The following is a 13,132-nucleotide window of genomic DNA, read 5'->3' on the forward strand; positions in this document are numbered from 1 at the left end:
AAGGACAGCAAGGGAAAAGCGGAATCAGCACTGGGCTGGGCAGCCCCAGGAAGCACAGCTGAGAAACATCACGGGAGCAAGAGCATGGGCAGAGGAGCTTTCCTCAGGAGGCTCCAGAGATGGTCAATGGCAGCAGTGTCTTACCCTGCTGTAAGAAGCTGCCATTTCCCTAGCTGGTTGACCCTTTTGTGCTGCTTGGGGAGGCCAAAGGCTGATGTCTGGAGAAGTCGGCTCCAAGCCACTGCGAGAGCTGGAAGAGCAGCAGCAAGTTGTGGGGCAGTGAGGGAGGGGTGGCATGGCATGGAGACAGAGGGAACAGGCAGCAAGGTTCGGAGAGCGTCTCTGTTCTCAAGGCTGCTGAGGGTTTGGCAGGGGGGCACAAGAAATTCAGCAGTACTGAGAGAAGGCACAAGAGAGGAAAGGTGGTAAAAACCAGTTTACTAAAAGAGAAAACCTAGACCACAAAGTCTAACTAAAAAAAGAATGAAACCCCTTCCCCCAGATCTTTGTGACATGACCTTGCAGGAGGCCCCTCTTGGGGACTACACTGGTCTCTGCTGGCCTCTCCATCTATCACAGGAAGACAAATATGAAGGAAAGAGAAACACTATTTTTGCGCTGGCATTAAGAGACAAAAGTGAAACTGTCTTGGGTGCAGATGCTACCAACAGCACTTAAATTGTTCCCCCTCTGTTTATGCAGCTGCACCTCTCCGAAGCAGAGGAGGACATGTTTGAAGTTGTCTTTGGAGAACAACACAGACAACAGAGCTGAAAAGTTCAGTGTGCTCATGCTCTTAGTATACCAGACATCCCAGCAATGGCATTAGATCCCACTTAAGAGCATTTGCTTCTGGTTCAGCTCTTTGCTCCCCATTTTACAAGCTAGCAAAAGGCAAGAAATCTCTCCTTGGGTGTCAGGCTCAACTAGCAAAATCAAACTCTGCATTATAACCATTTACACAAACCTCACTCACACAGCAGAGACGACACATGATAGATGCACAAGGAAACAGTGCTCAGTCTCTTGCTTCCAAGAAAACACATTTCACAGACAAAGGCTGTCAGTTTATTGGTGTGAGCCCGGTAATCTGAAAGAGCACTGCATATTCAAGCAGCCTGTTAGCTCCCAAGCAAGCTGCCACTCATGCCTTTCTCAGCATTTGTCCTTCAATTCATTGCAGGTGCAACATGCCCCAAGATTGCTGCAGAAACCTGAGCTAGGGATTCCTACTTCCCCTCTTCGCAGGAGACTCAGCAGTGATGGTGATGCTGCCCTGGCAGGCAAGGAAAGGTACAGCAAACCCCTGCACACATTGCATCACCCCCCTTCCCTCTACAGAAGGGGACCTGTATGTGGTCTTCCTTACTGAGAGAGCTGAAGAATTGAGGGATGGGTCAAAACTGGCATAGCTCTTCCCTCAAGGCGCAGCAACTCCCCATACCTAGGCAAAGGAGGCCATGTTCCCTCCACGAGCTGGTGTCCTGGTTGCAGGCAGAGCCTAGTGCTGGCTGTTTTTATACACCGTGCAGATCATGGCTGACGGTTTCAGGAAGGAAGGCCAAGCATCCCACCTGAAGCACGCCATTTTGCCTCTCTTGCCAGTGGAGGGACTGTCAGCATGAGCATCAACCCCTGCTGGGACTTGATCCCTTTGCTCCCCCACCACATCCCCTCCTGTTTTCTTGGTATACAACTATGGAACACAGCGTTGAAAGGAACAAATGGTAAAAATGCAAATAAATCGATCACAGTACTGAACCAACAGCACTGGCAAGGATGCCAGTGGCAGGGAACAGTTGTTGGGTGTTATATGTCCTTCTTTTAGTTCTTGCTCAACTATGGAATTTTTACCCATTAGTTGCAGGGGTAGGGGGAGTGGGGGGGGGGGGGGAAGCCGAGGCAGAGGACCTGACTGCAGTTACTTGGTGGGTGCTTGAGAAACACAAAGAGTTTGGCTGGGCCCAGGGAGGAAGGGAGGGCAGAAAAAAGGGAGGGTGGGTGTAGCTGAGTGCTGGCTGGCTTCTTCAGCTTCAGAGGACACTTTGCTGAGAGCTGTTACTGCAGAGAGAAGGGAATTTGCCATCACCCAAACAGAGCTGCTGCTGCTTCTTCTTCCTTCATTGGTGGGCCTCACACCTCCTGTCCTGCTGGGACACGGCAGTGCCAGCCACCGTCATGGAGCTGCTGATCCACCTCAGCCACCAGCCCAGGATCTCTGCTCATCCCTGCTGTTCCAGCTGAGTGTTCCTCAGAGCCCTGCAGGAGCACCGGGACTGCCCGCCCGAGGGAGTTTGTGAAGCAAAGCCTCTCCTCCATCCCTTTCCTTCCTGGCCGAGAAGGCTGTCAAGGGGTCCCTGGTTCTGTTTTCTTGCTAATGCTGTAGCTATTGTTGTTTGTTTACCTGGTTATACTAGTAAAGAACTGTTATTCCTATCCCCAGATCTCTGCCTGAGAGCCCCTTGATTTCAAAATTATAATAATTTGGAGGGAAGGGGTCTACATTTTCATTCCAAGGGAGGCTCCTGCCCTCCCTAGCAGACACCTGTCTTCAAAACCGAGACAACAGTCCAGCAGTGGGAGTGACCCCAACCCTGCTCAGACTGTCAAGCTGAGCAGAAAGGAGCCCTGCCAAAGCCAGCTGAACCGAGCCAAAAGGAGCACATTTGAGCAGCAGGACAAAAAAGCAGCAGTGACCTGCAGCATTGACCTCTAGTGCGGCAGAGCGGTATAAACGGTGGCACTTCTGTGGAACTGAGCCCAGCAGAGCAGCTGTGTCCAAGACCCTACTTGGACGATCCAGCTTTCAGGGGGTTTGTCACTGGTTTTTGCAGTTTCTGGCTGAGAGTAGCAAACATTAGTCACAGACATTATCCCACCATCATGCCTTTGCTCCCAGTGGCCCCATGGGCAGTACACGAATGGCTGCCACACTGCCTTTGTCTGGGAAAGTCATGTGGCTTACAAGGAGCATCTGCCATCTTGGTTTTGTTCCCAATGGTGAACAACTTTTTGTGGGCAAAGCACCTCCTCTTTTTGTATACTATTGCTATTAACATTGCTGTTGTTATTGTGTGTGTCTTATTCCACTTTGTAGTTTCAGTACTTTCAGCTTTGTGCTTTCAGTAAATTGTTAATTCAACCCACAATCTCTGATTTTGTCTCTCCCTTATGGGAAACAGTGCTTATATGAAGGGGAGTGGCTTATCTGGAGTTTAATTCCAGCTGGGGTTAAAATCAGCACAGCCAGGAGTACTTTGAACTCTGTGAAGCTCAGGGTATCTTGCACCTTATCAAGGGCTCTTACACTCACTTCTCTGGAAATATGTAATGTAGTTTTAATGGTGCCCATCCTGGCTACCCTGGAGTGGCAGGCTCTAGACAGATAAGGAAGTCACCTGTCTCATGTCAAATCCCATGTGTCTGTAACTCAGTTGTGGTCTCTGGGAGTGACCTAAGGGCACTGGGAACTACTCAGGTACAGCTTAAGACATTTACTGGATTTCTCCTGGCAGGATCATTCTCTGGATGGATATGAAGCTCAGAGGGGCTGCTTCTACAGCAGGAGGCACAGGGAGCATCACAAGCACCAGTAAAGTGCTGGGCTCCTTCTGGTGCATTTTATGTGCATCACCAGTGTCTTGCAGCCATTAAGATATGCACTGAATACAGGAGCACGTTGCAGGGAGCAGCAGACATGTGATAAGTCTCGCTTCAGGGTGCATATACTTTCCAGAACTGCCATCCTATGTGGTTTTCTTTAACTTGGCTTTTTTTTTTTTATTTTTCCAACCTTACCTGCACCAGGCACACAGAGAGGCAGCCTTGATCAAAAAATCAAGGTGCTAGCACTTGCTGCACTGCCCAGAACCAGGACAAGGCATCCCAGCATAGATGGCAGGAGAGTCAGGCTCACCCAAGCACAGCTATAGCCCTAATGTCAGTTCTCAGTATGACCCAACTTTGCTTGCCGCATGACCTCCTCAGATGCCAGTACCAAATCCTCCAGGGCAGGATGATGCCCAGACAGAGCAGGAGGGAAGCGGAGCAGCCCCAGACAGTGGGGCCCCCAGGCAGAGGGGCCAACCAGACAGAGACTGGGGAAGGGATACTTTTATGCAATTGAAGCTGAAATAATGGTTTAAATACAGTAAAAAATCCCTAATTGATGTCATACTAGCTTGAGTGTGAAAAAGAAAAAAATCTCTTAGTCAAACAAAATAGCATCTTGTTATTGGTCTGTTATTTCAGGCTTGATGTGACCAAATAACTGTGCCCAGGAGCTCTGCTCCTGCTGCCCCACTGCCTGCCCTGGCTGAAGCTGCAAGATATCAGCAGCTGAGCAAGTAGGTGTGATAGATTGGCATTTAAGAAAACAAAGAGAAACACCTAAGGAAGTTAAACCTGCTGGAGGCTGATGGGAGTTTCTCTCCTGGCCAACAGCTGGCCATTTCTAAGAATTGACAGCAGTTTTGACCATTGAAAAGTGAGATCAATCTGTGAACACCACCTTAAGACCGAAGCCTGGGAATTTCTAGCTGTCTCTTGATTTCCTGGCTGTGAAAGGTAACTGAGCTTTAGCTGGCCTCCCGTTCCCCTGCCCGGGCTGGGCTGGGCCTGCCGCGGCTCCCGGCCCGGAGATGGGGCCTGCGGGGCTTGCCCCGGGCTCTGGCCGGGCCAGGCCGGTCCCTGGCTCGGCTGCAGTTTTTGCTGTGACTGAATTCACCAGAGACTGTCGAGTAAAGAAAGAAAAAAAGCTCTTGCCCTGCAGTGGGCTGAGACAGTGACCACACTCTCCAGAGCAGCCATGAAGAACCTTCCATCGCAGACAACTCCAGCCACCGCTCTGGCAGAGATCACAGAACCAGCTACAAGGCCTGGGCAAGATTTTAACCCTTTCATTACCCAGATGAGACTTGCAGATTAATCCTTTTTTTTCGAGAGATAGAAAGAGAGAGTAATCAACATGTAAATAGACTTTATAAACTATCAGAGACCGTAAAGAAAAGAATTAAGCTTCAGAAAAGGTAGAGAATAAGGAAATGCTTTAATACGCTGAAAATATTTTTCTGTTAAAACTATGGAGATGGACAATAGTGTTCTGAAAAAAAACTCCTTTAATCCATGACAGACTATATTGGGAGGAATGGAGTAGTTCAAAGTGTAGAGAAAATGTGAAGTAGTTTTGATACAGTGAGGCGCTGGAACAGAGGGAGAGAAGTAATAGTTGAAGATTTGTAGCTTTGTAGAGGCAAAGAGAAAACTTCTGTTTCCAGAGAGGCTCACAGAGACAGATGAAGAGAGCTTTTGCCTTTGAATAACTCATCCTTAAAAATGACATCCCTAGACTCATTTGACCCATAACACACCGCAGAGTGATGTGAAATGGGAGGAGACAACTGATGACAGATTTTCAGACAGCTAGCATCAGAGAAACAGAAAGCTATGAAGAAAATTAGTTTTCTTGTGAGAAACTTGATAGATTAGCAGAAAAGGACTTCTGTTTCTCTACAAAGACTGATGAGAAGACTAACAAGAACTGAGACTGCTTTAAACACCAAAGTTTTTTTGTCTCTATGTTGTCATGTGAACAAGAGAATGGTTGGGTAGTGAGGGAGAAAAGGATTTTCTGAAAGTTTTATTCTGGTTTTCTTATTCTTGTAGTTTTGTTAATAAACTTTCTTTACTCCTTCTAAGTTTTAAGCCTGTTTTGCTCTTGTTCTAATCCATATCTCACAGCAAGAAATAAGTAAGTTTTCTAGCAATTTTTTAGTTACTGCTTTAAAACCACAACAGTAGGAAAGGAAGGAGCCAGATCACTTGTACCCCACAGCAGCCTGACCCCTTGCACAGGAGCTATGCTGTCCCAACAAACCCTGCTGCAAATTTTTTTAGAGAGTTCTCATCACTGCAAGACACTCCTGCCTGTCCCCTCTCCTTCTGTTTTAGCACCCAGAGCAAAGATTATCCTTTGATGTGTATTTTAAGGGTATCTCACACAAAGATGGCCTGGCCCAAGCTGGGGACATTCAGGCAGTACTGAAAGCAGACAGCTGTACCCCAAGAAGAGGAGGGCACATGGCAGTGATTGGTGGCCTGGCAGTACTTCGCCCCAGTGCTGCACTCTCCTGGGGCAGCACAGCACCCTCCTGGGGAAGCATGGTTCCCAACCTACCTGACAGGGCCTGCCTGGCAGCTAAATTCACCCATTAGATATAAACAGAGAAAGATGAAGCTCTCCCCCTACCTGGCAAGATCTTTCCTCTTCTCCACCGCACTGTCCCACTTGCCCTTATCCATCTCCTGGAGGACGGCCATTTGGATGATGGTGCTTCTGTCACCGCTGCCTCGGTGCTCCTGGGCACAGCAGTCAGGCTGGGAGCTGCCCTTCATGGCCTGGAGCTGTGCCAAGGGCACAATGTCACAGCCCTGGGGCCGGTGCCACACTGTCTGCCGTGTGATGGCATTGTAGTAGTAGAAGCGGTTGTTGTTCTGGTCAAAGAGTTCCCACCACTGCTTCTGGTCTGACTGGCGCACCTTCAGGTTGGGAGGGGGCTCCCAGCTGCACTCCCCAGTGGTCAGGTTCACATACATCCGCTCCTGGGAGCGGGGCTCGATGATCTCCACCCAGTCTGAGCTGCAGGGACACAAAGAGCCACATTAATCTGGGCCAGAAACCCAAAGCAAACATCTTGTCTGTCCTATAGAGCTGCTGCCACTGGGCCAGGCAGCCTGCCTGCAGATCAAAGCATTGCTTGGGGCTACTGAGCAATCTAATGATCTTAGGAGAAGCCAGGACAAGGGCTTGAGTCTGGCTGAGACAAAAGACCAGTTCTTTGGCTCAGGGAAGGGGAGGTCACCCCCACTAGCCTGGCCCACTCACTCCCCACTCACCAGCACAGAACTAACACAAAGGGTTAGTTAGCATCTGCTGATGCTGGGATGATTCACATCAAGGGCTGGATGGTTGCAGGAGTGTCAGTGCCTGGGAGATGTGCAAGGGACTTGACTTTCAGGAGCAGGGAGTATCTGCAGAGCAGGATCTGCTCCTTTTGAGAGCTACACATTCCACCTGGGGAGACCAGACCTCTGGGTCCCATGGACTCTGCTTGGAGTCCACAGCTATCTGTCCAAAAGGCATATGTGGGGAATAAGTGGTGGATAAGACTATCTCCACTGCAGGCTCTTCCCCCTCCCCCTTGGCTGATGGAACAGAGCCTTCAGCAGGGTATAAGGTGATGCAATGGACAGGCCCTACTGCTGATCCACAACCCTTTTGCAGCCCTAGAAAATCCCTTGATCCCCTGGGTTCTTTACCAGCACCCATGACGGCCCAGTCAGTGAGAGCAAGGCAGGCAGTGCTGTAGTACTGATTTTCAGGCAGATTAGCACAGGGGTTTTGATGAAGAGGTGTTGGGTTGCATAGCCATCATACATGGCACATCAACCTTATCACTGACACACCAAGCCTTAAAAACCTGGCCTGAGGAGCTTAGCAAAGCCAAAGCCTCCCCAATGCAGTAACCCAAACCATTTTGGATAGCCCCAGGCAAATGAAGGAAGGGAGTGCAAACCCAGCAAGGTTTCCCTCTACAAAGGAGAGAAACAGCCTAAAGCGATCCTGAGCCCAGTTGTATGCTCAGCATGCTGAAAAACAACATGCACCCCTCAGCTCCTACTCCCACCTCCCACAGCCAACATCCCAATGTTGGTGGAAGCTGCAGGAAGGAGGGCCTAGTTAACCAAAGCTATTTTTGTTATTAATAAAAGCACTATGAAGAGGACAGGTCCAAGGCACCCCTTGAAACCTGTTCCTTCCCTCGAGCTCACTCTGACACAACCTCCAGCTGCTTTCCAGCAAGGGCATGACAGCAGAAGCCATTCCCACAGCAGAAGCCATTCCCACAGCAGAAGCAGGAGAAGGGAGATCCCACTGCATCCCTCTCACACTCTGAGCTACCAGACTGCAGGTCCTCAGAAGAGTCAGAAGTGATGGTGGAAGCACTGCAGTGCTCAAAATGGCAGCCTGGGCTCCTGTGCCCAGCCCTGCTGGTATGGTTATGGGAGAGGAGGCAGTTCCCGGCATGGCAGTCCAGTCTTTGGCTCTGCCCTGGCTTTCTGAGGAAGGTCAGCATATCTCCTACCACCAGGCAAATTTGGGTGAGGGTTTAATTTCCCACTGCACTTCTCTGCTAGGAAAACTGTGGGTTTGATTGACAGCAATCAATGCTGAGCAGTCTGGCATGCACCCATAAAAAGCAGGCCATTCCTCAACTCCCTGAGGATTCAAAATTGATAGGTACAATGTCAAGTCAACACAAAGTAAATGTAAACTGTCTCTGAAAAGGTCTAATTCCCCTGCCACAATACCGAGCACAGACACTATGCAATGCTGACCTCCAAGCATTCTCATGGAGGGCTGATGGTCAGGCTACCACAGACAGGCTGGTTGGGAAAGCTGCTCTGGGTGAAGGCCCCTTCATTTGTGTCATAAATCGGTTTTCAGGCAGATGTGCTTACCCACCCCAGACTACCACCATCACAACTGTTCACACTGACAAACAAGGAGCTGGGAACAGAGCACACCACCTTTGCCCATGGCGCCAGTTCCTGATGGTCTCCCACCACCACCAGACAAGGCACTGCTAAGAGTGTGCTTGCAAATAGATCCCACTTAGAAAACCCAAAATTCAGAAAACTTCTGGGGTTTGTGGTTTGCTGGTTTTGAGTCAAAACAACTTAAGTTCCTCTATTTGATTTAAGGTTGTGCTGGTTTTGCATTAATTGATACTTGGTGAGGAGCAAAGAAGCCACTCAGGGAAATTATATTTCTGAGAAACTGCTAAGAGCTTCCTCTGTGCCTGGAAAAAAACAATAGCTCTGAGAACTAACAACCCTTTAGAAGCTGTGTCTGCCTCCGTGAATTTCACATTTTAAAGACAGGCAAGCCCAAGAAATTTCTCTCTTGCTTCCAGCTTTGAAGAGGTACCTGGGTGTCGGTTGGGCCAGCCCTGCTCCACCATAGCCTGTGTGGCCTGGCAGAGCCAGGCAGACCCCAACGGTGGCCAGGCTGGGGATGGGAGGCTGTGGGGCCCTGGCTGCTAACATCTTGCTGACACTAAGCCCAGGCTGGGGTCTGCTGGGCCCTGGGAGCGGCTCCAGGGCAAGCCAGGCCCCCTGTGCCGCGGCCCCAGCAGCTGCCAGGCAGAGGGAGGTGGGGCCCGTGTGGCCTGAAATCCAACACTGTGACTGCTGCGGCCACTGCCAGCAGAAACCATCATGATCATCTGCAGGCCTGAGAGATATTAACTCTCCCAGTGCACAGATGAGACCTACAGACCTTGATCTTGGGTGAGAGAAAAGCACAGTGAGGACATGTAGAGGACAACATGAAGACATCAAGGTTAGTAAAGGAGGAGTCAAGTCCCAGATAGAAGGAGAATGAGGAGATGCCCTCATTCTTCTGGTAAGGCCATGGAGATGGATTATGGTACACTAAAATATCCCCTTTAATTCATGAGAAAGTATGGGGGGATGAAGTGTTCAAATTGTTGATGTGAGAAGAGGCATTTATAATGAAGCAAAACAGATGTTGAAGTAGCTGTGATCCCAGGAGAAGCTTGAAGAGAGAGAGAAATAAGAGTGATGAAGACTCTTTGTCCCCAGGGAAAGTAGATCTCTGTTACCAGAGATGATCACAGATATAGATGAAGAGAACCTCTGCTTTTGAACAGCTCATCCTTAAAATAATACCCCATAAGCTGACATGGCCCATGAACTCAGCTGTGGGAAGGCTGTGAAAATGGGAGGAGCTTCACGATTGAAGATTTTTTTTCCTCTGGGCAGCTGCTATTTGTGGAAATTAAAAGCCACGAGAGAACTGTTTCTTGTGGAGAAGTCTCCATGGCATGGCAAAAGAAAAATTCTCCTTACAAGAACTGATGAAAGACTATTGTTGAGGTGGTAACTGACTGAAAATCTCAGATTTTGTCTCTTCATTGTCAGCTGGGAAAGAAAAGAAGTTGGGTTTGGGGAGGAGAAGTGTTCTGAAGGTTTTATTCTGATTCTTATTATTCTTCTAGTTCTGTTAATAAAGGTTTTTTTTATACCTTTTAAGTATTGAGCCTGCCTTTTCCTCCTCCTAATTCATACCTCACAGTAGGAAATGAGTAAATAATTCTAAGTAGGTGCACAGGTGATTTTCTCTTGCGCTAAACCCACTATTTGGTGCATTGGCCAGGAAACTCAAATCAGCAAACCTAAACCACTACAAAGGTGAACACAGCCATACCAGCACCCCATGTCCCAGCTCACATTGAGAGTTGCAGAACCAACCCTGTTCTTCCCTTGCAGTTGCAATGTCAAACTGCAAACAAGCAAAAAAAAGGAATTCAAAGACATCAGCAGAGGAAACAAGCATAAACAGGGTATAAAATGGAAAACCAAGAGCAGCGGCAGAGCCCAGCAGTTCTGGGAGCAGAGCACAACAAGCAGGTTTATGGAGAGAGAAACTACAAAGTGTGGGTTGGACAAGGAACTAGCATGGAGGATTCAAGGGAGAGCTCCAAGGAACGCAAGGGGAGTGGTGTCCGAGAGCACCCCAACTCTTCACAAGGATAGACAGACAACAGGAAAAGGGGTAGAGAGAGCTGAGAGGGATACTTAGACCCAAGTGGCTCACTGGCAGCTTCAGAGTGTGGGGAGAGGCTGCCACCCATGCAGGAATGTGAGAGAGCTTCACCCAAATGTGGGGCCATGGCCTGCCACTCTTGGGGCAGAGCAGGTGCTGGAAGGGCTGGAAGAGGAAAGCAGTACAAAAACACACACAAATATGAGCCTGGGAGAAAGACCAGAGACAGTTCTGGAGGGTTTGACTGGCAAGGAAATAAAAATACATAACACCTTGCAAGACCCTGAGTAATCACAAGTCACTTGAGCCATCAGCCTTAATGCTTAAGAGTGCACTGTGTTTGATCTGTTTTGCTAGCAAATAGGTTAGCAAAGCTTCAGAACACCAATGGTTGTACCCATGCTGCTGCTCCTCAGCAGAGAGGTCAGCTACTTTCTGTTAAGTGCAAGCTACTGAAAATAAATTCTTCTCATAGCACTTGGCCATAACGCAGTGTATGTTGCTAACTACAGTTTTCCATTTTAACAAGCTTACATTCAGCTTTGTGTGCAAATACACTTTAGTGGATGACTTGGGTGGGTGACCTCTTTGCTCCCTTTAAAATTAAGGGGCTGAGGATGACTGAGGTAGAGCTTAACCAGGTAAAAAAAATCTGCACAAAATACACTGAAATACTAAAGAGTTTGGTACAGTCACACAGAAAGAAGAAAAGCAAGGATCACATTCCTGGAGCAGGGCCAGCCTCAGGCTGCCACAGAAACCTCAAACATAACATGAGGAACTCTGGAAAGACATCATAAACCAGAATTACAGAGGTAAGACCATAATTTGGACACAGAAAAAAATATTAATTCATATTCCACTTTACAAGGTTAAAGAAGTTTCCTGGGGATAGTTTAAATAATGCTTTTCCCCGTCCTTTCAGGGATGCAGCAGCCACAGAGTGTGCGCCCACTCCCACTAGCACTGCAGCACCTGCTCCCACCAGCAGGATCACAGCAATGGTTTTAGTTCATCTCAGGTCCTGTGACTCAGCATCCCCAAAACAGAACTTGCCTGCAGGCCCCAATTTGCAGCTGGCATTGTCAAAGCAGACACGATACAAAGCAGATCCTTAAGAAACTTCATCCCAGTCTTTTTATTGCACCCATAACTGGCATCTTTAAATTCTTCTCATTCCACAATGCAGACCTTGTATCTGGGAAACAGGACACTGCTTCAGCTGCTCACTCCAGCAAACAAAGCCCCCCAACTGGGAAGGCTTGTGCCTTGAGCATGCTGATGTTTTGGTGGAGTGGCAAGGCCACAGTAGGGTTCAGCCCCCAAGCAGCAGGGTGCGGTGAACAGAATGCTGCACCAGGCCGTTTTTTTTTATGAAGTGTTGTAATAGATAGTACAGGTAAGAGCCAAGCTGCTGTGCGCTCTCTCCTGCAGCCTCAAGGACACAGGGGATGGACACGTACAAATTTTGCTCCTTCAAAACCAGCTTGAGCTCTTCCTAGCTGCCACTTCTGCTTGGCAAAGCATTGGAATAAAAAATAATAGCAATAATTTTTAAGAAATGGTGTTTCATCCTGAAAGGGCATCTGCAAGCATCTCCTGACTAGAACTTTGTCACAAATGCTTAGTAGAGGGTCTAGGAGGGAATAAAATTTTTTTAACTACAGAGAATTGAGCAGGACCAGAAATGGAAAGGACCAGGTACAGGGGAAGAGTCACTTGCAAGAAGAACTGAGGAAGCCAAGAAGTCAAACAGTCACTCCCTCACAGGAGAGCTAGTTTTCCTGCTACCATTCTCCAAGTGACAACACAGTCGAGGCAGTCAAGCACAGTCCTGGGACACAAGTTCTTTTCAAAGCTGTAAAAAGGTAGGAATAGTAGAGATGTTTTCTTACCCAGAGCTGTCAGCTCAAGATCAGCTTGATGTGACCTCTAGCCCCACTTGTGGAAGTTGCTCAGCACCAGCTTGAGGAGGCAAACATCTACTAAGGGGAAGGGAGCACTAAGGATAGCATGGGAATCAACTGCCTCAGGGAGCTTCACACCAGGCTGTCAACAAACCCCTGTGCATGGCTACAAGGAGACCTCTTATGACTTGGTCTCCCATTTCACTTCTATGCTCTGTAATTTTTGGATTTTCGTGCTTCAAGCCAAGATCCCACCTCCTTCGCTCACTTTCCTTCTATGGGATGAGCCCTGCAGAGAGTTGCAGTACTAAGTTCTTCTTGGCCAAACACGGCTCCATACCAAGTGGAATTTTTCATTAATGCCCTCAATGGAGGCCTGCAGCATACTCAAAGCCAGCCCTAAGACAGAGATGACAGTTGTTGCCATCACCAGAGATCATCCAGCTGAGGATGTGCCAATGCCAAAACTAAGTGCCTTGTTAACAGCTCCTCCTTGAAGAGGAGGAACTCGGTTTGGCCACAGAACAGAGTGAGGTACAATTCCCAGAGACTGGCCATGGTGTGACACCAGCCAAAGGCAGGGAAGTGTGCACAG

At 48.5% G+C, this 13,132-nt stretch overlaps 1 protein-coding gene across 6 annotated transcripts in view; it reads right to left on the minus strand.

The window, feature by feature from the left end:
• The window catches only part of LOC111938328 (rho GTPase-activating protein 39-like), a 63,209-nt gene that overhangs the window by 26,090 nt on the left and 23,987 nt on the right, over window positions 1-13,132 (minus strand). For 5 of the 6 annotated variants that reach the window (XM_086852717.1, XM_086852720.1, XM_086852722.1 and 2 more), the window contains one exon: window positions 6,248-6,637. In XM_086852717.1, coding sequence (XP_086708843.1) covers window positions 6,248-6,637 — 390 coding nt within the window. Of the gene's footprint in view, window positions 1-6,247; window positions 6,638-8,989; window positions 9,564-13,132 lie in introns of those variants that run through there. The other variant, XM_086852716.1, reaches the window with a different exon arrangement.

The sequence above is a fragment of the Cyanistes caeruleus genome, chromosome 16, assembly GCF_971803275.1.
Source record: "Cyanistes caeruleus chromosome 16, bCyaCae1.hap1.1, whole genome shotgun sequence".
Lineage (NCBI taxonomy): Eukaryota > Metazoa > Chordata > Aves > Passeriformes > Paridae > Cyanistes > Cyanistes caeruleus.